The 25,734-nt window shown below is 47.0% G+C and overlaps 1 protein-coding gene across 2 annotated transcripts; it reads left to right on the forward strand.

The window, feature by feature from the left end:
* Positions 1–8,531: 8,531 nt before the first annotated feature.
* Positions 8,532–19,684, forward strand: DMRT2 (doublesex and mab-3 related transcription factor 2). Of its 2 annotated transcripts, XM_028712639.2 has the most exons (4): positions 8,532–8,833; positions 11,385–11,910; positions 13,418–13,520; positions 18,127–19,684. In XM_028712639.2, exons 2-4 carry the CDS (start codon positions 11,428–11,430, stop codon positions 19,173–19,175), a joined length of 1,635 nt encoding a protein of 544 aa, XP_028568472.2. In that variant the 5' UTR covers positions 8,532–8,833; positions 11,385–11,427; the 3' UTR covers positions 19,176–19,684. The 2 variants fall into 2 exon arrangements, with proteins under 2 accessions (XP_028568472.2, XP_077777190.1); XM_077921064.1 differs by lacking the exons at positions 8,532–8,833; positions 11,385–11,910 and adding an exon at positions 16,710–16,787.
* The last annotated feature ends 6,050 nt before the right edge of the window (positions 19,685–25,734 follow it).

Consider the following 25,734-nt stretch of genomic DNA (forward strand, 5'->3'; position numbering starts at 1 on the left):
GTAATATGAGGAGGGCCAATGAGGCTCCCTTTCCATCTAGACCTGCGTGATGCTCCCACCTGGCTCAGGAAGCCAAGGAACCCCACCACGAGAGAGAAGCAAGAGGCAGCCGTCGAAGGGACGCCTTGGATTTGAGGAACTGGGAAAGGTTTGTTTCAGATTAACTGGCAACTTCTCTGCCAAAACAAGCGGCGGGGGGAACGTCGGCGTTTGGCAATGTAATCTCCTTCCCACAGCGAGAAGAGAGGACGGGATCAAAGCATTCTTCCTCTGGAAATTGCACCCGGGGTTGCCGTTTAGTTAACCTCGCTAATAAATTTTCCAGGGAAGGGGAAGGCGGCTGGGGGTGGGGCAGAGTGGGGAGGCCAGCTGAAGATGGGGACAGCAGCAGCCCCTGCACCTGCAGCCCTGCCAATCTTGCCACATGTTAAATCAATGTGCAGCAGGTCATCTCCGCACCACTCTTTACAGGCCGGGACAATAACACGCCGGGGTCAATGTTTTTTAAGTGGTGTTTTCCCACTGGGCCTTTTTAAAAGGGATGCGACTCTTTTATCTTTGAGGAGCCCCTCTCTTTCCCAAACACACTATATAACCATTTGCTGCTGCCTTGCTTAGAAACGATGGCCTCCTCCTTTGAGCCATCTTAAGCTGGCCTTTGTTTCTCCTGGTGAGGTCAGAGGTTCAAGAAGAACCCTGGGATTCCATAGGGCCAACGTTATTGACGGGGTTTCAAATTGGGGGAGAGGAAGGCTACAAATTCCAGGCTGTCCCGCAGTACCTCAATGACTTCCCATCCCCACATGAACCAACATGGACCTCAGGTTCTTCATGCAAGGTCTTTCTCAAATCCATGTGCAGTCATGAAACTCACTGGGTGATCGTGGGTGGAGCCACAGCCTAACCTACCTCACAGCGTTGTTGTGAGGATGGAGTGGGGAGGAATTGAACCATGGAGACCACCTAGGAGCAGCTTGGGATACAAATGCAACAAATAAATAAACCAAGGCAAACAATAGGAGTCAGAAAGTGATAAAGGTAAAGGGACCCCTGACCATTAGGTCCAGTCGTGACCGACTCTGGGGTTGTGGCGCTCATCTCGCTTTATTGGCCAAGGGAGCCGGCATACAGCTTCCGGGTCATGAGGCCAGCATGACTAAGCCGCTTCTGATGAAACCAGAGCAGTGCACGGAAATGCCGTTTACCTCCCCGCTGGAGTGGTACCTATTTATCTACTTGCACTTTGACGTGCTTTCGAACTGCTAGGTTGGCAGGAGCAGGGACCGAGCAACGGGAGCTCACCCCGTCGTGGGGATTCGAACCACCGACCTTCTGATTGGCAAGTCCTAGGCTCTGTGGTTTAACCCACAGCGCCACCCGCGTCCCCAGAAAGTGATAGGTTACACCTTATGAAGATGGAAACAAAACAATAAACTGAATAATGGTCAGATCACCATGTCTAAGACCTGGTAAACCCTGGATGAGGCTGACAAATGTTCTTTCCCAAGTTTTGGCCTGAGGACACTCGATGCCCTAATCTGGCAGAAGCTAAGTAGGTCTTTGTCCTTTCCCCCCAGGTCTCTCCTTGTCTTGTTTTTCTTCTTTTTTAATGGCTTTCTTCTTTTTTAGACTAAGTACGGTAGCTGTCTTATCTTAGTAAATTATAAAGAGATACTTCATAATGGGTATGCACTTTTGTATACCTATGAATAAGTATCAATAAATAAGTTAAAAATAAAATAAAATGGTGCAGGAATGGAAGAATAGTCCAGACCTGAAGGAGCATCTCCACCCCCCATCATTCAGCCTGGACACTGAGGTCCAGTGCCGAGGGCTTTCTGGTGGTTCTCTCACGGCAAGGAGTGACATTATAGGAAACTGGCCTTCTCAGTAGTGGCAACCTCCCTGTGGAACACCCTCCCATCAGATGTCAAGGAAATAAACAACTACCTGACTTTTAGAAGGCATCTGAAGGCAGCCCTGTTTAGGGAAGTCTTTAAGGACTGGTGTTTTTATTATGTTTTTGGATATGCTGTGAGCTGCCCAGAGCAGCTGGGAAAACCCAGCCAGATGGGTGGGGTATAAATAATAAAATTATTATTATATTATTATATATATGTGGACAATGGAGTCTGAATCTTTTGACTCAACAGCTAGCTACCTCTCTGCAGAGATGCAGCAGCAGAAGCTGCATGTAAGAAGAAGAGGAGTCTGGATTTGATATCCTGCTTTATCACTACCCTAAGGAGTCTCAAATCGACTCACAACCTCCTTTCCCTTCCTCCCCCACAACAAACACTCTGTGAGGTGAGCGGGGCTGAGATACTTCAGAGAAGTGTGACTAGCCCAAGGTCACCCAGCAGCTGCATGTGGAGGAGCGGGGATGTGAACCCGGTTCACCAGATTACGAGTCTACCGCTCTTAACCACAACACCACACTGGTGTAGAGCCTTTTATATGAGTTATGCCCATCTCTACCTGGTTGCACCCAAGGGGAAGTGGCTCCCACAGATCTGACAGGAAGTCCTCCCTGCTGGACCCATGTTCCGCTGAACACCCATTCTAGCAAACAGGAAATGCTGGACTTGACTGCTCCTTCTAGATACCCCACATTCTAGCCAGGCTAAAACACTTGAGGAGAGTGTCATGTGGGGGGGGGGTGAGGTGTGGGGCTGGGGAAAGTCACAAGGACTGGATAGAGCAGGGGTCAGCAACCTTTTTCAGCAGGGGGCCGGTCCACTGTCCCTCAGACCTTGGGGGGGGGGGGGCGGCGGACTATATTTTGGAAAAAAAAAATGAACGAATTCCTAGGCCCCACAAATAACCCAGAGGTGCATTTTAAATAAAGGGACACATACTACTCATGTAAAAGCACTCTGATTCCCGGACCGTCCTCGGGCCGGATTTAGAAGGTGATTGGCCCCTGGGCCTAAGGTTGCCTACCCCTTGGGATAGAGATCTGGAAGGGCCTCATCCAGTTCCTGGGCCTGTACTTTCCCACCCCGATGTTGGGGCTATTGTGGGAAACTTAAACGTGCTTATACCCAGCTGCCAGGTTTGGAGCTCTGAGCTGAGGGCAGCAACAAATTTAATACAACTGTCCCAGAGCAAGGATCACTGGGCATGGGTGTAGTCAAGGGGGGTGGGCAGGGAGGGGCCCCCATCAATGAAAATAAATAGCTAACTGCGGTTCTGCCCCACCTAACAAAAGACCTGCCCCCCCCCCAAATCCTGGCTATAGTGTGGGGGGGCCGTACCAGCAGAATGCTGATTCCAGCCCTGAAGGCAACTGTGGGTTTTCTATCCGACAGCCACACCCTGGACTTGGCTTAACAGTCATTTCCTCTCTCCTGCTCGCCAGGTGAGTTTGTGGGCAGGGCTTGCTGCAGCCGTGGAGTTTAAAGAGCCAGGCGGAAAGAGGCACATTTTGCTAAGCAGATGAGTTCAAGGTGGAATTTGCCTGCCTTACCCAGGCAGGCGCCTCTCCAGACTCCATCCGTACAGGAAACTGACCGTACAGTTTCATTTCTCGCTTGCCTATCAATATTTACATCCAAGTCAATTGATATAAAACGTTAATATCTGTAATCTGTAGGAATCTTCAAGCACAAGGTTGAGCAATATGGGCGTAGCCAAGATGGGTTTTTTTGGGGGGGGGGCAGGCAGGCTTGATGTTGGGGAGGCAGAATCGAGTTATCTGCGACACAATTGGCCAGTTAGTTAAGTATTTTTATTTATTTACTTGATTTAGGAGGGCAGCTGCCCCCTGGTCCCCCATGTCAATGTTGAGCAACGATTCGCCCACCTCGAGGCTGTTAGACCCCGTTTATATGCCTGTGGCAGAATCAAGTGGTGACGTTTTTCGGGGACTATTTCGCTTCAGGCCGAAGGTGCAAATATAAACCGACGCCTTTTGGCGTGCTTTTTCACCGAAAACCCTCAGGTGTTTCACGGGAAAGGAGTTTGGATACCCATCTGCCCTGCAATCTGGTTTGTATAAGCGGGATCCAGCACTCTGAAATGGAGCAGCCCAGTTTTTACCCCTTGGTTTCGTTCCACGTCTGAACAGGGATTTGCATGTCAGGCTTGCTAACTGCGTCGGAACCGATAGCGCTGCGCTCACAGCAGGCCTCGTTCAGGATCGCAATGGACCCTTCCCTCTTTCTCCGGCCCAGGGGGGCGAGGGGCAAAAGTAACCCCTCTTAAATTCGGATTGGGGTTTATTCCCTGCTAATAGAAATTAGGGGTGCGGAAACGATTATGAAAGATAGTTTCCAGAGGACGCTGAGTCGTTTTCAGAGCTTCGATTGGGAACGGTTTCCCCTCTTATTCAGGATCAAAAGCATTCCTCCCCTTTCTTTCTCTTTTTGCTCCTAGAGCATTTGACCCTGTGAGTCTAAAACGCACGTTCACGCACGCGCACGCGCTCACACTCACACAGACATTGGCTACCCGGGACGCGTCTCGCTGATTTCCCCAGAAAGTATTGCAGTTGCTCTGTCGCGATCTCCGTAAATCCCAGTTTCTGACTGATTGATGGATTTGAAATAACTTGGCTCTCTCTGCAGAATCAGGAGGAAGCAGGGTGGATATTGTGGAGGAAGCGCGTACAGCTGGATGTGTGAGGGATTTTCTACTGAGGGTCAATCCCAAGCCCTTCTTTGGCCTGACGAGGACTTCTGTGCAACCCGAAAGCTCGCTGCTTTCAGGCATTTTAAAGGCGAATCGGCGGGTCCGATCGGTAGCCGGAACGGATCCCGCAGCCTCCCCCCCCGCCCCCTATTCATGCTTTATCCGGAAAGAAAACTGTCCAGTCCGAATCGGAGGTTGATCACATCATCCGTGGCTGTTGCTGCTTCCTCGGATCCTGCCTCCCTCCGGGCGAGGCGTTTATAGTACACAAACGCCCACGGACGGGAATTGTTTTCACTCTAGATAACAAGTATTTAAAGTCAATCGCAGTCGAGGATCGCTCACCTTTTTATTGTGTTTGTTTTGTATTTATGGAACAACGCTGAGAGTCCCCCTCCCCCCAGTCCCTGCTCACTTCTGTCTTGCAAACTCGTTTTGGGTTATACAGAACCCTCCAACATTGTTTCTTGTTGTTCCTTTAAATCGTTTAGGAAACCAGTGGGGGCGAGAGGCGGTTTGGGAAAAGGATAGAGGAATAAGAAAGAACTTTGGGGGGAAGAGGACGACGCCCCTCTCCCCGCCGCAGCCTCGACCTTTCTTGCGCTGAAACAGCGAAATCCAAAGGAGCGGCATCCTGACCATGGGCGCATCTTGACAGCCTGGCTCAAAGGCGCGCAGTTTCTCCAGGCAAAGTCTGAGGGTATTTACTAGGGAGGAGGGAGACCCACGAGGAACCAAGCGCGCTTCGTTCCAAGCGTGGAAAAAACCACATGTTCTGAAAGGTGGATGCGTGGATGCTCCTTCTAGCAGACAGGATCCGGGGCAAAGCATCCTCCTTCTGCAAGAGGGGGGTAGGGTGGCTGTGACGTCATTTCTCCCCAGCCGACGTCATACCTGCAGATAGGTGAGAACGGCCGCTGTGCGCTCTGCCTCCCACAGGGAGACTTCCCCTGTAATAATTCACCCGTATCAATCTGAATGTGGCCCCCTCCGTTCCTCTAGTGAAATTTCTACCTGGTCCTTTCTCATGTTGCGTTTGTTATTGCTTTCCATGACGTTATGCCATAGCTATCAGAACTTTATTTTTTCTGAGATGGCCACTAGGCAAAGAGATGATCCCAAGGGGAGTAATTTCTTTTAGCCAGTAAATCCAAGGACTTTTTGCGGCAGCCTCCTTGCTTCCCCGGCTGAAGTTTTATGCGCAGGAGACACACTTGCGAATCTCTCTCTAGGATCGGGCGCGCTTTCAGCAGCCACTGTCTGGTTTCAATCCTATGCATCTTTACTGGTGGAATAATCTCCGTGGGATTTGCCTCGGAATAGCCATGCTTTGGGTTGGGCTGCAGGTGACTCTTTTCACACGTGATGCTGAAACCCCCTCCCCCTTTTTTTTGCATCATTGGTGCGTGGCGAATATGACCGGCGTTGCTTGAAAGCGGACGAGAGCCATTTAACAATCGAAAGGATGGTGCGGTCAGTTTGGCATTCCTAGTTCTATCACTGGGGGGGAAATATTATCGGTAATCCTGCTTTGGCGTAGGAGCAGATACCACTGTACATTGGTACCTCTGGTTACATACGCTTCAGGTTACAGACTCCGCTAACCCAGAAATAGTGCTTCAGGTTAAGAACTTTGCTTCAGGATGAGAACAGAAATTGTGCTCCGGCGGCACAGCAGCAGCAGGAGGCCCCATTAGCTAAAGTGGTGCTTCAGGTTAAGAACAATTTCAGGTTAAGTACGGACCTCCGCAACGAATTAAGTACTTAACCCGAGGTACCACTGTAATAAAATATCGGTAGCATCGGTAGCTCTTTCCATTGCAATCACTTAGAGAGAGAAAAATCACTTCCATTTCATTTCCACCAAGAAAACAGCAGTAACTGGAGAATACCCACGTCTTTCAGGGACCAGGAGTGTTTGCTATACTTATATATATATATTTTACACTCATTTCTTGCCTTGAGAACTGTCCTTAGTTGACAACTATCGTTAGTCTTAATTTGGACCAGTTCTGTGAACACAAACAAACACACAGCTAATACTGATTTATTAAATAAACCATTGTCTCGGCCAAAGGATGAAGGCAATGAACATCTGGGGTGATGGATCACCCGCTTTCCAGAAGGTTTTTAAAGACCGACTTTCACTGGTCATACCTAGAACAGATTGTGACAAAGAATATATGCGCGTTTTATAAGGGGTGGGTGGGTTTAAACACACCTTGTCTTTCTGTTGTTACTGTTAACAGAAAGGGGGGGGGAGTATATGTAAAACTCTATAGGCATATAAATATTCACACACGGGGACAACCTGTGCTATTAAAATGCTAACCCGAGAGCATTTGTTCCCTAAACTAGAAAGTTTAGTCAAGCGACGAAGATTAGGCAGTTTTCCTGGCGTTTGTTTGTATGTATATATGACCCTACAAAAGATATAGATATATAAATAGTATAAACATAAGTTATGTGTTTTGTGTATAAAGCTGTCTCTGAACATAGGTCATGATTTTGCTGATAGAAAACATTATTCTATTTTGTTATAAAACCGTTGTATATATAATTTGTACCGACAACTAGTGGCGATGTTGATTTAATCTAAATACTCCATTTGACGCAAACTGTTTCTTTGTTTTCATAATTTCAGAATAAACAAGGCCTTTTTCTTTCAAGTGTTTCTTCCACTTGTGGGAAATAAATTACGTTCGAAAAGAAAAATTAACGCACCAGGGAGAGTTACAGTCTTCGTTTTCTAAAGGAAAATAAAAACCAAAACCAAACTAAGAAGAAAATGGAAACAGAATAAACATTTCACTTTCATTTTCAGCGTAGGAAATCTTGGGTTGGATCCAGACTAATAGCGCCATCATATGCACACTTACCTGGGAGTAAGTCCAGTTTAATACAACAATATTTCCTTCTGAGTAAGCTTGCATGGGATCGTAGGAGCCAACTGCTAGGGACCGAGGTCTCTTCAGCCCCCCCCTAAGATATTTGAGGGGGCCGAGCCCCCCCCAGTTGATGGGCATTGTCATTCAAATAGTGTGCGCGCCTCTTGTCTTGTGATCGATTATGCGGGGCAGGACTTGCCCCACCCCAATATTTCATTCAGGTTGGTACCTCTGCACAGAATTTCACTGTCTCTTAACTGCTCTTAGTTCCCACTGAGACCAATGGAACTTGGATCGCGACGAACTTGTTCGCCGGATTTAACTGGCAAGCAACCCCGATCAAACCCACTGTTGCCGTTGATTTTTTTTTGAAGCGAAAATTAAATATGAACGCTGGGAATATAATATTATTTATTCAGGTGCCTGGGTTTTTTAAAAAAATATAAATTAATCGTTAGCATCTGAGAAGGAAAAAAATCCTCATTAGCTGCAGAGGTTGTAAACTGTTTTCGGATTCCTGAGATTTCTTTTTATTCTTACGACATCAGAGCTGCAGTAAGGGATTCTCCCTGCGGCTTTTATAATTCTGGAAGATATTCCTGCCTGTCCTCCTCGCTCCTTTTTGGCCTCTGAAAAGAACGCTCACCTCCTCAATCCTGCATCGCAAGCCTCTCGTTAGCATGCGTGTGTGATATGATATATATGATATTATATGATATCATGATATGATATGATATGATATGATATATGATATTCCAGACCTTGGTCGCAAACAGAGTCTTTCACGCACAACTCCTTTACTGCTGGTGGTAAATAAAAGGTGACCCTGCAATGAGGAGAAAAGAAAACTGCTGCGGGCGAGCTGGAAAAAAACAGCAGGAGGGGCGGGCAGCTGAGGAGGAGGAGGAGCTATTTGAATTCCCGGATAGCCAATCAGGGAGAGCACAGCCTGACAACCCACCAATGGGGTGTCCGGGCGTCCTGGGCCCTGGGACGGATAACACCGGGCAGCGGGAGAGGCGCGCGCACAGCCAGCGCAGAGGGCCGCGGAGCAGCTGCGCGCATCGCGGCTCGTGGCCAGGAGAGCCTGGCAGACCCGTCCCCGGGCCTCATCCTCCCTCTTCCTCCGCAGGGAGATCGGGCGCCCCTTCTCAGCCGGTTCTGGAGATCGCAGCTGCGGAGACTTGTCTGGCGCGCAGGCTGCCCGGAGGGATGAAGCTGGCGGCGCTTTGACGAGGCTTTCCTCTCCGCGCGCGCCCAAGACAGCTCAGCGTCGGCGGAACTGGGTGCCGTGGCCGGGACGCGTCGCTTGGGTGAGTGGGGAGCCGCGCGGTTGGGTGCGCCATTGCTCGCTGGCGCACAGGGAGCCAGACAGCCAGAGTTGGCTACTCGCTATCGTGGCTGGTTCTTTACATTTTGATGGTAATAACGCTCAACAGCAGCCTTTTCTCCTCTCTATCTCACTCTGCCTCTTCCTGGAGCACCTGTGGAAATTTGCTCTTCTGGAACCGCTTGTCGTGGCGTGTATTGGGGAGGTGGCAAAAGGCATAAAACAGAGCGCGCGTTCTCCTTAATCGGGAATAAGTTTTCCTTGCTAGACGCAGCGACAGCCCACCCCCTAATTTGATTTTTGGAAATAAGGCTGACTCGGATTTAACAAAATTCCAAGTCTCTCCCCCCCCCCCCCGACCCCGGTTTTGGGATCTGCACGCATGCAAGGCTCCGGCCCCAAACACACCGGGTAGTGTCACTTTTGTATAAATGAGTTTCGAGCGTGTCAAAGGCCACAGGCGGTGAGGATATTTTGTAGCATCCTGAGATAGCCATTTTCCACCTGCGCTGCGCTGAGTGGAAGAAGCCACTGCTTTCATGCTGGAAAATAGAAGGGTGTCGATTCGTTCAGCGATTGCTGGCATTTGGGGGTGGGGGGGAATCTATCCTGCCTTAATTTGGGGGGGGGGGGAATGTCTCCCCAAACCTGCAAGGTTCTCTGTGTTTGGACAGAAAGACCAAAACACATGACAAATTTCTGGTCATCGCAGTTCTGTACCGTGAAATATACTCTTAACAATGAACACAGTTTTATGCTAGTGTACGCTGGGCAAAGTAAACGTTTCAGTGATTTGTAGATCGGTGCGTTCCTTTCCCAGCTAGCATTCCTTCTCGCCATACCATACTCTGCGGCAGTGTGAGTTTACTTCCATTGTCTCTGGAGACAGACGGATGCCAACAAATAGTTACCGAATAAAATGGGATTGGGACTAGAGGGGAAAGGTACCCACCAATCTACAAATCACCGATTTGTATTCATTTATTTTAATTGCATTTATATCCAGCTAACGTAGCAACGGGGCGCACTAGGAAATCCAGTAAATCAACGGGATTTTCAGAATTAACAAGTTGTGCTTAGCGTGGCAGCTGGAGTCCCCAGCAGTCTCCAAGCTCAAATCAGGACACCAGTGTGCGCCTTTCGGAGGAACTGCAAGTGGGACGGCTGCTACTTTCCCAGAGTTTCATCCTTGAAAAGGCAGCGGAAGGTGGTTTTTATTCCGAGTAGACTGGCCTCTAACAAGGGAAACAATACATGAAATTAAATTCTTTTCAGTGTTTTAAAAAGCGTGGCAGGATGATCACCTTTACTTCAACAGGAGTGATATATAATATACACAGTGTAACACGCACACACATTAAAAGCTTCCAAAAGCGTCCAATTTTGCAGGGTCTTTCGACAAAGCACTGTGTTAAGAGAAACGGTGCGTACCAAGTAAAATCATACAATCGAGTCCTGCTGTTAATCCTAGGAGGCGCGGACAGTGGCGAAAAAAGGCTGCTCGCATGTAGTTTAATAGCCAGGCAGCCTTCACATGCTCAGAGTCCACGCGCCCACACACTGGCCCAAACTGCTTTGGGACACGTGCCTACGAAGGGCTCTTGCGCCTTGAGCAGAGACCGGGCAGGAAGAATCCTTGGAGAAAGAAACCGATCCCTGGAGAAGCGAACACATCGCCTGTGTTCATTTGCGTAGCCAGGATTTTTGTCGGGGGAGGGCTGGCCTTTTGTTGGGGGGGGGGGACACAGCTTGTTACAGCTTGTTACCCTTTCTGCTGTGCACGCGCACGCTAAGCTTATGTAAGGCCTTTGGACAAAAGTGTCCTCTGTCACAGGTGAGCGGCATCCCGTCAGTTTCACTTTCGAAGCGCTTCCTCGTCCAGGTGGGCTTGTGGCGAGAGGGAGAGCCCGCTCGGGCCTTTGGGGACAGAGCAAGGGGGCAGCCACCAAGGAGACTTCTGGTGGGCTTCGCGTTGCAGCGCCCAAGCGCGCCTTATTCCTCTTGCACCAAAGACGCGCAAGGAGCAGGCGTCACCTCGGTCTCTTTCCCGACACCTGAGATCCCCGTGGTGATGCGGTCCCCCCTCTCACGCTGGGGCAGGAGGAGCGAGTCCCCATTACGTGCTGGCGGGGGTGCCCGCCGTGGGACCCCCAGAAGCACGCACGTCGGGCCAGAAATCCCGCTCGGCCTCTGAGCCGGAATTTTGCGTGGTGGGAAAATAACTCTTTCAGTGAGGAAATGTGTTGAGCGCTGGGAGATGGCGAGAGCGAGTGGAGCGAGAGCTGGATCGCGCATTTGGGCGCGTGAGAGAAAAAGAGCGCAGGTTAGGAGGCCAGAAAAACACTCTCGGGTCTTTTCCCAGAACCACACAATTACTCGACAGTAAACCCCTCCGAACTTCGGCGAGACTTGACAGTCGGCCAGTGTCTCTTAGGCTAGCGGGCGACGGAGGGCCGCGCGCGCAAATGCGACTCTCCTTTTTGCGCGCCCAATCCAAAGATCGACCGATTGATCTGTCTATCTCTGCCTTGCAGTGAGCGAGCTGGAGGAGCAGGCGGGAGCCGCGCGGCGCGAGCCATGGCTGAGGGGACGCCAGTTCCCCGCGGCGGAGACGTCTGGGAAATCGACGTGGAGAGCCTGGAAGACGCGGACGGGATGGAGCCGCCGCCTCCGCCTCCGCCTGGCCCTCGACTGGAGGCTGTCGAAGACGACGAAGCTGACGAAGACGAGGAGGAAGAGGAGGATGGCGACGAAGAGGACGACGACGACCGCGAGGAAGACGAAGGAGCGGGCGGGCGCGTTCTTCTGCCTCCGCCGCCTCCGCCGCCCCGCACGCAGCCGCCCGTCGAGGCGGCGGTTTCCGGGGAGCCGCCTGCGCGCAAGCTGAGCCGGACGCCCAAGTGCGCGCGCTGCCGCAACCACGGCGTGGTGTCGTGCCTCAAGGGCCACAAGCGCTTCTGCCGCTGGCGGGACTGCCAGTGCGCCAACTGCCTGCTGGTGGTGGAGAGGCAGCGCGTCATGGCCGCGCAAGTGGCGCTGCGCCGGCAGCAGGCCACCGAGGTGAGCGCCCGGCCCGGGGACCCAGCGGACAGCTCTTCCACCAGCCTTATGTTCCGCTGCTTTTCTGCTTTGCAAAGGGGGGGGGGGGAGCTCCGCAAATACCCCTTCTCTCCCCGTTTCTTTCTCTCCCCTACAAAGGCAACCAGGTGGAATGAAGGGGGGTGCCTCGCTTTCAGGGCGATGCAAACTGCTAAGCGCTATTGCGAGCTGCGACCCAAACGGCCTTTGCTCAGAAATAATTCCATTTCCTGCCGTGGATCTTCGCCCTTCTCGAAAGCAAGGAAATGTCACTTCCAAGCCAACCGGTCTATAGGGCGGTTGGGGGTTGTGTGTTTGGCATTTAATTGGCAGTGAACCGGTGGTGGCTCACTCTGGCCTTAAGGTGGCAGGACCGGGGTCTACTTAATGCGCATCTGGGTCCCACATTGACCAGGTCTGTCCGGACTGGCTGATGCGACTTCACTCCGGGCACGAGGACTTGAGCGGCGAGCTCTCTCTGCTGCTATGCATCTCTGCTTTGCCTGCGAGGATTTTCCAGCCTTCAGAGATGATTCGATTAAAGGCGCGATAGGCACAATTCCTTTGCCAAGCGAATCCAGACCTTAGAATCTGGGTTTGTTGCCAAACGAATCCAGACTGTAAAATCCATTTTACAGTCGACATTTTCCCGGTCAACATTGTTTTTAGCTTGCTCCTCAGGAACCTGAGCACTTTTCTTAAAACACCCTCCTATACGCAGAATATCTCAATCAAATGTAGAGTCACTTTTATTTTCGATCTAGCAACGTTAATCTCTGTCAGATCTTTGTCAGTCAGTGTTTAACAAAATGAAGTCTGTCATGAGATTTTTTTGGGGGAAGTGATGAATCACGCGCAATTAGCCCCCTCCCCCCAATTTAAATTTTCAAGAATGCAGTATTCATTTTCCCTTGCCCCTCTGGTCTGTTCTGGAACATCCTGAATTTGAACACACTCAACATTTCCCAGACAAATTCAGCTATCTCTAATGTTATTTCAGTTCCAGAGCTAAACACACTTAAATTTTTCCTGTCAGCAGCTGATGTTTAAGGTTGCAATCCCATGTATATTTATTGAGTATATTTATTGCACTTGTACACTTCTAAGTATGCAGGGAAAGGAGAATATGCTGTATGCATGACCCTGGCTAGATAATTTGTCCTCGCTCTTCTTCAGAAGCCGAGTGCTAAACTATGCTTAGAGTCATAGCTTGACACCTGGGCCATAAACACTAAGACTTGAAAGTCCCTTCTTTCTAAATAATGTGTTTAGAGCCTGCATAAGTGTTGATGAATACTCATACAAATCAGGGCCAATTATTCTCATGACTATTATTGTTAACGAATCTTAATTTATGAATTTGGAAAAGTTCTTTTCTTATTCTTTCATATCACAATTTTAAAAAGAGTACAATAGGGATTCATTGGGGGGTAAGAAATAATCTGTGGAGCTGGTGATTTTAAAACTTCATTTCCCCCCTTTTTACTAGGATAAGAAGGGGCTTACAGGGAAACAGGCCAACTTTGAGCGCAAAGCTGTCTATCAGAGGCAAGTACGGACACCCAGTTTGCTGGCAAAAAGCATCTTAGAAGGTAATACGCTTCAGCACTTTGAACTTTTCAGTTTTTAAATATCTTGGTTATTGTTACTGAAATGTTGTTCCTTTGCATTTCCCTTTATTAATTTGAATATAGAAGATTTCAGGAAGCTAGATGAAGAAACCCAATTGTAACAGCTAACTCAACACAGAGTCAGATTCACTTAAGCCCACTGATTTCAGTGTGCTCAAGCAGAAGAGAGTCAGTGTAGGATCATGGCCATGCATGTAAAAAAACCCCAAAACACCCAATAGATGCTGCTTGTATGGCAATTTGTTGATGACTGCATCATGAGAACAGAAGGAACTGGAATCAGCCGAGCACAATATTCATAAATGCATTATATTGTGCTGGAAAGAATCATGTAGGTCACTTAGTGGTTGGTTGAGGAGCTAAACAAATGTTAACACTAACATGGAAATGCAGAAAATACTGAGGAAAAACAAAAGGAAACAAATACTTGGCACAAACAACTTTTAATTAACAGCAGTGATGGCTCAGTAAGCTAATTCCTGACCCCCATCAAGCCATCCCTGTCAAATATGTCAAGCATTTTATTTCTACCACCTTCTGCTTGGATTTTGCTCTGTTGATTGTCTGATTAGGGAAAGTATTTTGAGAATTTGAATGTAAGAGATCCTTTGTTTTTGAAAAACAAACCAACCAAGAATTTATCATCTGGGGAAACTGTATCTTTAACAAATGTTCCAAATTTTAAAATGGAAACAAAAGCGAAGCTAGTATAATACGAAAATTAATACACTATGGCAATATTTGAAGTTTTGTTTTTCCTCTAAATGACTAGTTATATTTAATGATTTCAAAACAAGCTCAGCTATTGGGAAACAAGCCCATCAGTACATAGATTTTTTTTAAAAAGTATTGCACATTTTACTAATCTGTGGATTTAGACTGAACGTCTTTTCTTGCATGGCAGACAGTGGTGATGCAAACCAATTCCTGTCCAAGTCAATGACAAAAAAGCAGCTTTTGATATTGCTGCATCTCCATTGCAACCTTACAACATAGAGTAACATTCTTGTGCACATTTATTTGGGAGCAAGTTCTGCTGGACTTCATAGGATTTACCTGTGGATATAGAAACAAAGGACTGGGCTATGTATGTATGTATGTATGTATGTATGTATGTAGTTGCCTTAAGTCAAGGATGGAGAACCGTTAGCTCTCCATAAGTTGTGGGACTACAGCTGCCATCATCCCTGACCACTGAGCATGCTGGCTGGGGATGAGGGGAGTCTGGCAGCAACTGCAGGGCCACAGCTTCCATGTCCCAGCCGAAATACTTGGGAATAAATGCCACTGAACTTAATGGAGTTCGTTTTGGAGTGAATAGGCATAGAATGGGGCTGCTCATCTCCTGTTCAACACAGTGAATATTTTGTGAGCAGTCAAGAATTTTAGGATGCACCGTAAAATATCTATGGGTTACACCATGAGCCCTCCCACATAGTGGCTTAATACCATAAACAGCTCTTTCAGATATTGCAAACAGGTAACTAGCGACAGGGGTTAAAAAAATAATAATACTGGATTTTCCCCCAGAATGGGTAAAACTGGATTTAAATGGAGAAAAACAGCAGGCTGCAACTCTGATGCCAATGGTGTTGTGTGGACAATGAAGAAAATTTCCATGTATGAGGAGCACCCATCCTGTAACAAACTGCCATATGGAAGCACCCCGAGGGCAAAATAAATACAATCGCTTCCTGCTCCCAGACCAGTTTAATATAAATTGTTAAGATGCTGCCGAATCTTTAAAAGCCGGCAGCTTTCATAGTTTTTAAATGCAGCTCTGAGGTTATGTGCCATTAGAAAAAAGAACAACGCAAATTCTTAACTGAAGGGGCTCTGTTTTTTTGCAGGCCAATGCCAATTACTGAAAATGGCTTGGATAACTCACCATAACTTTTCTTGTACAGTGGTACCTCGGGTTAAGTACTTAATTTGTTCCGGAGGTCCGTACTTAACCTGAAACTGTTCTTAACCTGAAGCACCACTTTAGCTAATGGGGCCTCTTGCTGCTGCCGTGCCGCCGGAGCCCGATTTCTGTTCTTATCCTGAAGCAAAGTTCTTAACCTGAAGCACTATTTCTGGGTTAGCGGAGTCTGTAACCTGAAGCATATGTAACCTGAGGTACAACTGCATTGGAATCCCAAGTTTTTTGAATAACGTCTGCAATTACTGTATTTTTCGCTCTATAGGACGCACCCAACCATAGGATGCACCTTGCTTTAGAGGGGGAGAACAAGAGAAAAAAAATCTCCCCCTCTCTGCGCAGCGCCCTTTCAGCGAAGCGGCAGGAGAAACGGAGCCCATTCCATTTCTCCTCCCGCTTAGCTGAAGGGGCGCTGCGCCTTAGCTGAAGGGGCACCTACCCTTCAGCGAAAGGAACCTGAAGACTCTGGAGCGCAGCAGGAGCTCCCACTGCACTCTGGAGGCTTCAGGTGGCCATCCTTGAAGCCTGGAGAACGAGAGGGGTTGCTGCGCACCGACCCCTCTCGCTCTCCAGGCTTCAGTGAAGGCAACCCAAAGCCTCCAGAGCATGGCGGGAGCACTCCCACTGCGCTTCAGAGGCTTCCCGTTGTTATAGCTGAAGCCAAGGAGCCTGCATTCGCTCCATAAGACGCACACACACTTCCCCTTAATTTTTGGAGAGGAAAATGTGTGTCTTATAGAGTGAAAAATATGGTAAAAACCAAGCAACTTAGAGAAGGGAGATCATGAAGACAGTTGGTGAACTTCAGCAGTGTCTGTGGGCGAGCAGAATGGACTTCTGCTCATGGAGTGGGACTTTATCTTCCTCCCCTTCCCTCTGTAGCCGCTGAACTCCCCCAATCAGCTCCAGAGATTGGAGGAATTTGTGGAGCTGATTTGAGGGATTCTGGAAGAGAGCAGAGGAAGTCCTGCTGTATGAGTGGAAGAATATTAATCTAATGTTGGAAGATTGGGAAAGTAAAGGTTATTAGATTTAGTTTGTGCTTCCAGATTAGAATACAATCCTAGGTCTGTATAGATGTGTATAGATTCTTTTTATCTGCCTCCAATGTTTTTCTTTTTGGCTCAGTATTCACTCACTCTCTAACATACTGTCTCCCCAAGAGAAAAATCTTTCTTGCATCCCTTTCCCTTATTTGTCTTAACTTTCTTTCTCTTCTCTCCTAGTACCCCTTGGACTTTTTTCTACCATCTCTGTGCACATAGTGATTCGCCTTTAGAAAATAGAAATGCACCAGCTATTAGGTATAGATATCTTTGGTGATGATATTAGAAGTCCCTCAACAAAGAAACAGAAACAATATAATAACATGGGAATGTGAAGAACCTCTCTTAGTGTGTGTGTGTGTGTGTGTGTGTGTGGTTAGCAGCGTGGCTTTGGGCATGGCGAAAATTGGTGTGGGTGATGACAAAACCTTGTGCTGCTTGCACTTTCCATTTCTGCACCTCCTATATAATGTCAGTAGGACAACACACATCTCTTCCTCCCTAGTGAGATGCATGAACTTCTGGCCTGAAGACGGCTCATGCATGTTGCACATTCAAAGGACATGTCACCCCTCAAAGAATTCTGAGCACTGTAGATTGTTAAGAGTTGCTTGGAATTGTAAGGTAAAGTAAAGGGACCCCTGACCATTAGGTCCACGTTTGCTGAGGCCCTAAGCTACTGAAGGTAATGGGGCCCTTCATATGTCCAGCTGTCCTTTGTCTACAACAAATTGTCGCTGTTTTTTTGTGTTGAATATATACTATATGGTTATTTATGGACCTCATAGGTATCGCAAGCCATTTGCCCATGTTGCCATGCAACCAGTCCATGCACCATGTAGGCACCCTATATATAGGTAAAGGTAAAGGGATCCCTGACCATTAGGTCCAGTCATGACCGACTCTGGGGTTGCGGCGCTCATCTTGCTTTATTGGCCGAGGGAGCCGGCATATAGCCGGTCATGTGGCCAGCATGACTAAGCCGCTTCTGGCGAACCAGAGCAGTGTACGGAAACCCTGTTTACCTTCCTGCCGGAGTGGTACCTATTTATCTACTTGCACTTTGACGCGCTTTCGAACTGCTAGGTTGGCAGGAGCAGGGACCGAGCAACGGGAGCTCACCCCATCGCGGGGATTCGAACTGCTGACCTTCTGATCGGCAAGTCCTAGGCTCTGTGGTTTAACCCACAGCACCACCCGTGTCACTCTCTATTATTTGATGGAATGAAGGTCCTTTGAGTATGCTTGAAAGGTATATCGTTCATCTGCAGCTTATTGTGGAGGAAGGTTAACAAGTTTTGCTTTGGATGATACTCGGGAAGCATGTCAAGAAGAGCGAGTCACTCACATCGACTCATAATTATGAAGCCACCTATTGATAAGGATAGCAGTAAATTGTCACAAATGTTTCAAAGTGCTGTACACGCCACAACAAAACTTTAGTGAGAACTGAGGGCACCAATGACCAAGCAACAAATACTTGGCTCCTTCAGTTTGGTAACTCTCTTAACATCCTACTCGACCCTTTGATAAAAAGATCACTTTTTCTGGATAAATAGCCGACTCCATCTTTGTTTCTGTTTTCCTCTCTCTGCAGGTTACCGTCCTATTCCAGCAGATCCCTACCTTGGAGGGAATTCATCCTTGCCACCTCCTGTGAGTGACAGGATGAGGAAAAGGCGGGCTTTTGCTGATAAAGAACTGGAGAATATCATGCTCGAGAGGGAGTTCAAAGAAAGAGAAATGATGGAAGCGACCCAAGCAGCGGCCTTTTTCCTGCCTAACCGCATGGTGCATGGGACTGAATACAACACCTACAAAACTGCCTTTAGCCCTAACCACGTCGAAGCTCCCAATAAGGAGTTTTGCGGCTTCCTCCCCACTTGCTTGGATCTAACAATGCAATATTCAGGTTCAGGGAACATGGAACTGATTTCGTCTAATGTCAGTGTCGCTACTACGTACCGGCAGTATCCTTTGCCCTCCAGGTTCCTGGTGTGGCCAAAATGCGCCCCCCTGAACGACGCTCTCCTCTACCAACAGTGCCTGCTCAACGCTACCACCGTCCAGTCCCTCAAGCCTGGGGCGATTTGGGACCCCAAGGCTTCGCAAGGTCAGGACTGTCCGAGTTCGGAGCACGATTTGATGTCGTCCAAGAGCGAGCCCTCCTTTCTGCTTCCTCATGTTAGAGAAATCCAGCCGCCTCAAAATGAACTCCAGAATCTCCCTCAGGTGACTTGTGACAGGTCGGCCTTCTCTCCTCCTAAGAGAACTTTTTCTCAGATCTCTGGCAAGGACGCTCTGGTCCCCCAGGAACACTCGCTCTGTAAGATCAGCAGAGAAAGCAGCAAGCAGCACCCGTCGCCCTCCGGCAAGTATAGTCCTTTCCATTCGCTCTTCCAGCAGACACTCCACAGCAAATCGGGGCCGGAGTTGAAAGCAACATTGGACGAGGCCTCCAAGAAATACAGAGAGTCCACCATCAAAGAAAACCAAAAATACAAGCTTGCCATCGACAAATATGCAAAAGACTTTTTGGGGACGAAACAAGCCATGACCAAATTGTCAACCCATGAACCCCTGTCGTTTTCGGTCGAATCGATTCTTAAACGGCCATCTTCCATGGTCACCAATGTGTCTCAATAGAGAGAGAGACTACTGTGATAGCCAACCGACTGAAGGTAGTGTATTTGCACTTAAGGTTACAATCCTAATCATATGTACAAGGAAGTCCCTTTTAAAATGAGTTGAACTTATTCCTGTATAAACATGTTTGGGATTTGGTTGCAAGATACTTGATACCCAAGTCCAGGAACAAATTTGGAAGACGTTCCACTGATCTTTGTTAGCCTTTATTTCCAAGTAAAGGAGCTCAGGATTATAACTTTTGTTCTATGGATCTCAGCTGACTTCAGTACGGTTAATATATTCTAAGTGCAGGTGCCCTTTCTTAAACCATTTTTGGGTTGGCTGCTCCCACAGTTTTTAATGTGAAGATTACTGCCATGCCTGTTTGCAATGTTGAGCCGTTGCTGTATCTCACCAAAAGTTTGTATGAAAAAGAATTTTAGATGTAAAAGTTGATTTTAAAGTGTACATAAATATGCATGTTTTTCATATGGAAATAAATATATTTAATTGTTTTGCAGCGAAAACTGTGTGTGTTGTGTGTTTCCTAGTTCCCTTTTCCTGCCCCAAAATCACAAGTATTTATGGCCACTGTTTCCCTGTGGGGAACAGGAAAGGCTTGGGTCAGAATCCAAAGGCATGAAAACAGGAGTTGGGATTTTTATATTTTCAAAAATGGGGACCAGCTATTTCTGCTTCATTCCAGAATCTTAGGTGTAACCTGATATTTGCAATCCCCTAAAAGAGAATCAGGGCTTGTTTACACCAGAGTTTACTGTGTGTTTCTAGGTTTTTTGCATCCCCATTTAATCTGCATAGTCCACATGATCTTTCCCTCAACACTAATTCCAGTGCTTCCTCCCGGAAAATATGGGTTTACTCAACACAAGGTTAATGAAGAATATTTGTTTGTTTGTTTGTTTGTTTGGTTTATTATTTATACATTTATACATACATTTATACATACATACATACATACCCCTCCCATATGGCTGGCTTTCCCCAGCGGTAACACAATAACTTGGGGAAAACTTGCCATCGTTTGTCTCTATGTATGTCGAGACATTTTACACTCCATCCCTCCAACTCATGCAAGATCGGTAGTTAGACAATGTATTTAATAATAATAATAATAATTAATAACTAATAATAATAAAATAAATTTATTAATTATACCCCGCCCATCTGGCTGGGCTTCCCCAGCCACTCTGGGCGGCTTCCAAAAAAATATTAAAATACTATATTACCTCAAACATTAAAAGCTTCCCTAAACAGGGCTGCCTTCAGATGTCTTCTAAAAGTCTAGTAGTTGTTGTTCTCTTTGACATTTGGTGGGAGGGCGTTCCACAGGGAGGGCGCCACTACCGAGAAGGCCCTCTGCCTGGTTCCCATTTATTTTTGCACACCCAGTGAAGAAACATTTCCTATTTCTGTGGGCCAAAGCCTGGTAATTAAATAAGAGTCCCTACCTCCTGGGTTCGAATGATGGATATCCTTTTGGCTGCTCACCAGAGTGCAGTTTAGATTCCCACCCCTCTAAAAAATATCTGCCTCTGTGATGTATGGAGCTCTGTAGGAGACTCTATTCAGGAGAGAACTTTGCTCCGTTCCTAGAAACTTCCCTGGTTCAGAGTCTGCATTCTGTACTTTCAAAAGAGAAGATCATGAGATCACACTCAAATTGCTTTGTTACACTGTGTGTGCTTGACAGATATTCTAGTGCACAAAACATCTTTATCTGTGGAAGGAAATTTTTCAGCACACTTTGGATTTTTTTTGGCACATAATTTAACACTAAATCATGTGAGTGGTATGATAATTACTTACATTTGAACAGTATATCTCTCTAAAGAACAACCGTCGTTAAAATAATGTGTGTAGAAAAGAGGGTTTGAAATTACAGTGGGACATCCCACATATTCTACAATCCTATACTCAATTACGGCGCTGTGGGTTAAACTACAGAGCCTAGGACTTGCTGATCAGAAGGTCGGCGGTTCGAATCCCCATGATGGGGTGAGCTCCCATTGCTCAGTCCCTGCTCCTGCCAACCTAGCAGTTCGAAAGCACAAAGTGCAAGTAGATAAATAGGTACCGCTCCGGCGTTTCCGTGCGCTGCTCTGGTTCACCAGAAGCAGCTTAGTCTTGCTGGCCACACGACCCAGAAGCTGTACGCCGGCTCCCTCGGCCAATAAAGTGAGATGAGCACCGCAACCCCAGAGTCGGTCACGACTGGACCAAATGGTCAGAGGTCCCTTTACCTTTACCTTTTAAAAGTTGCATAAACACCATACATTGAAAACACATGACTTTCCCCCAAAGAATCATGGGATCTGTAGTTTGCTAAGGGTGCTAGGGATTATAGCTATGTGAGGGGTGAACTGTAGTTCCCAGGATTCTTTGTGGAAAGCCCCCCCCCCAAAAAAAATTAGCAGGACTTCTGAGTAGATGTGCATAGGATGGCACTGTTGGAAGTGAGTACTACTGATGTGAAGATTGCATGGACTCAATATTTCAGTAAGACTGAATTATGCAGAATACAGTAGGAAAAGAATCTCTCTATTTTTGTAAGTTTTGCATATTGTATATTTGTAGGTTTATAATTTGCATGCACTTACCTAACGACATACGTCTTAAGATGCGTGCTTGTAAAAAAGTTAAACTCAAACCGTTGGGCATGCTAATCTTCCACAGAGGACGCTCTTGATTGTCTCCAAAAATATTTTTGTACAAAAGCAATTTTGTACAAAAGCAAATTTTGGGAAAATTCCCTGAACCTCTTTTCAGATTATCTCCTCCCCTCCAAGAAAACGATTGAAAACTGAATTATACTACTAGCTCCTAACCAGCATTATGACCCTAGAGAAAGAAATGGACCAGGGTATTCATATTTATATGTGAATGATGTGAATGGTCCCAAATGAGTCAGGACTTGGCTCCTTGACTGGCTATTGTCTTGTTGATTTATTGCTCTGGGTTTTGTGCATTGACTCTCTTGAAAGATACATACCATGGGTATGTGGTGCATCTATGCGAAACATATGTTCCAAACCTTGTCCAGGGTGCAGTCATTCAAATAATCATTTTCTGTTGTACCTGCACAAGATGTTTTATGCGAATTTGACATATCAATTTTCCAAATGAAGGGTTTGCATAGCATTTCACTCTGGTTGTCTGGCAACATGACGTAGATGGTCTAGTGCTGATTTTACTTCTTGGACGTGGAAAAAACTCTCTCCTGAAACCTTTGTTTTCCAGTTTGAATCACAGTAGAATGGAGAGGTGTGACAAACATTTTCTAGGAGTCTGGTCAATGTGTCTCACTCAGAATTGTGGAACAAACCCCTGAAGTTGTTGTCTCATCCCAGATTAAAGAAGAAGAAGACGACGACTTTGGATTTGATAGCCCATTTTATCACTACCCGAAGGAGTCTCAAAGCGGCTAACAGTCTCCTTTTCCCTTCCTCCCTCACCACAAACACTCTGTGAGGTGAGTGGGGCTGAGAGACTTCATAGAAGTGTGACTAGCCCAAGGTCACCTAGCAGCTGCATGTGGAGGAGCAGGGAAGCGAACCTGGTTCACCAGATTATGAGTCCACCGCTCTTAACCACTACACCACACTAGAAGAAGAAGAAGAAGAAGGGGAAGAAGAGGAAGAAGAGGAAGAAGGAGGAGAAGGAGGAGAAGGAGGAGGAGAAGAGGAGTTTGGATTTGATATCCCACTTTATCACTACCCAAAGGAGTCTCAAAGCAGCTAACATTCTCTTTTCCCTTCCTCCCCCACAACAAACACTCTGTGAGGTGAGTGGGGCTGAGAGACTTCATAGAAGTGTGACTAGCGCAAGGTCACCCAGCAGCTGCATGTGGAGGAGCGGGGAAGCAAACCTGGTTCACCAGATTACCAGTCCACCGCTCTTAACCACTACATCATGCTGGCTCTAGGAAAAACAGAACAGTTTAGTTTGGAAAAGGGGGTGGGAACCAAGCAAGTGATTGTTTCACAATCAACTGAGTGGGTAGAAACACAGTAGCACTCTGATGGAAGACCTGTTCAGATTGAAACCTCTTTGATGACCAGCTTAGGGCTATAGTGCTAACTTTTCAAATGTTCATTGTTTCTTGGTGTATTCTCAATGACAAGGCAAGCCAGGGTGGTTTGGGTCATGATCTCATGTTGAGTTGAAGTGCGTTGTTATTCCAGGTCCCATAACAGCAGTCCCTCCCTTTTTCTCAGCATCGCATCACAATATATTCAGCTGAGACTTCCCATTAGATTTTGTGGTGGGTGGGGAGGACAGCATACCCTTCTGAAGCCCACAGGGAGAGAGAAGAACAACTATGTATGTGAGACAGATAAAGAGATAAAGATAAAGATAAAGAGATGTTTAGGGAAGCTTTTAATGTTTAGTAGATTATTGTATTTTAATATTCTGTTGGAAGCCGCCCAGAGTGGCTGGGGAAACCCAGCCAGATGGGCAGGGTATAAATAATAAATTATTATAATATATTATTATTATTAAAGGAGAAAGAAATATTATTTTTGTGGAAAAACCAGCAGCGTGCCCTGCCCTGCTGTGACTGCTTTTGTTCAGATGAGAAAATGTCGTGGTTTGTGTGTGATCATTGTGTGTCGCTGTGCAGCTAACTGTGCAGACAAGGTGATGTTCTTAGACCCCAGAAGGTCCGTTCCAACGAAGCAGGATAGTCCAATGGGCGCAATCAGAGCATGAACAAAAACGGCACTTGATTTTATCAACCCATCGAAAAAATCCCCTCCCAGCACATACCTTGCTGAGGCAGCAGCAGCAACAAAACAATTGCTGCCTGCCAACGGGTGCTGCTGCTTCTCCCCTCTCCCACCCCTTGGTGACCCCCCCGCCCCAGGTCCTCCGGAAACCGTTCGGATCTTTCATGTGGCTTAAAAAATTTCCAGCTCCTAATTCCGTTCTTTCCTTAAAGCATTTTGCGAGTCCATTTATTGCTCGTGAAAAAGGAAGATTAATAGCTTGAGTCAGGCATAATGCAGGAAAGCACCAGATAGGTTTCCTCGGGCGGCTCTGCCGCAGCAGCTGCCGCCCCCTCTGGCTTCAGCCTTGGGCCTCTCTGCCTGGAGGGGCTGATCCTGCTCTCCGGCTGCCGCCAAGGGCCTCCAACTGTGTGATAGTTTGGACATGTGGAGTCCTGGAGAAGGAAGATGAAGCCTTGCCAACTCCGCGCATTGAAAAGCTGTGACTCAGACCAACCCCCTACCACCACCAAATGATCCTGGGGTTTCAAACAAACCCATCCTTTTTCACACCGGCTTTCTTCTGCTTTGCTCTTTTCGCAAAGTCGAGGGCTCTCAAGCTTTTGCTGATCGGAAAATGCATTGTCTCAAGCAAACGATTTGCTTTGCTGTGTGTATAAGGCTGCAAATACACCATACATTTGAAGCACATTCAGAGGATATGATGTATGCTTGTGTTCCAAAGTATCCTGGAAACTGTAGCTCACCCCTCACAGAGCTACCATTCACAGGACCCATAATGAACTACAGTTCCCAGGATTCTCCAAAGGGAATGCTTCAAAGGTATGATGTGTTAGGGTGGACTGCCTGGCCAGAGTGGTTCATGCTCTGGTTATCTCCCGCTTGGACTACTGCAATGCGCGCTATGTGGGGCTACCTTTGAAGGTGATCTGGAAACTACAACTAATCCAGAATGCAGCTGCTAGACTAGGGACTGGGAGTGGCTGCCGAGACCACATAACACAGGTCTTGAAAGACCTACATTGACATACCAAAAGAAATGAGGGCTTTATTTATGTATGCCACTACAGCAGCAAGAATGTTGATTGCACAAAATTGGAAGACCGGAGAAATGCCAGCCAAAGAACAATGGCAAGAGAAGTTGATGAACTATGCAGAACTGGCAAAAATGACAGAAAGACTAAGAGAAAAAGACAACAGAGACTTTGAAAAAGATTGGGAACCATTCATATTATATTTGCAGAAACAAAGAAAGGCAATAGACATGATGGCAGGATTTAAATAAACATCCACGTTATTAGCATCAGAAAATATTTGGAAGATAGTGAAATAAGGTGGTGTATTTAATTTTATTTTTATGTTTTTAAGGTTTGATGTTATGTTATTAATAACTTTTTCTGTTGAGAGATACCAGAAACGCAAGTTGGGAGAAGTCTTGGAAGGGAGGGAGGGAGGGAGGAATATATAAGAAAAGTTAAGAATTTGAGATGTGTGTAATGAATGAAAATGAAAAATGAATAATTTTTTTGTTAAAAAAAGAAAGACCTACATTGACTCCCACTCTGAGCACAATTCAAAGTGTCAGTGCTGACCTTTAAAGCCCTAAATGGCCTCAGCCCAGTATACCTGAATGAGCGTCTCCACCTCCATCGTTTGGTGATGAGGTCCAACTCTGAGGGTCTTCTGTGGTTCCCTCCCTGCGATAAAGCCACTTCCGACATCAGGAGGAGGTGGTGTTGCGGGCTCACGTCCCCAACAAATCGCGCGGTGGCTGCCTTCAGCCCCGCGCGACCAGGGGAATCCTCAGGCCGCGTCAGACCCAGAGCCAG

The sequence above is a fragment of the Podarcis muralis genome, chromosome 17 (genome assembly GCF_964188315.1).
Source record: "Podarcis muralis chromosome 17, rPodMur119.hap1.1, whole genome shotgun sequence".
Classification (NCBI taxonomy): domain Eukaryota; kingdom Metazoa; phylum Chordata; class Lepidosauria; order Squamata; family Lacertidae; genus Podarcis; species Podarcis muralis.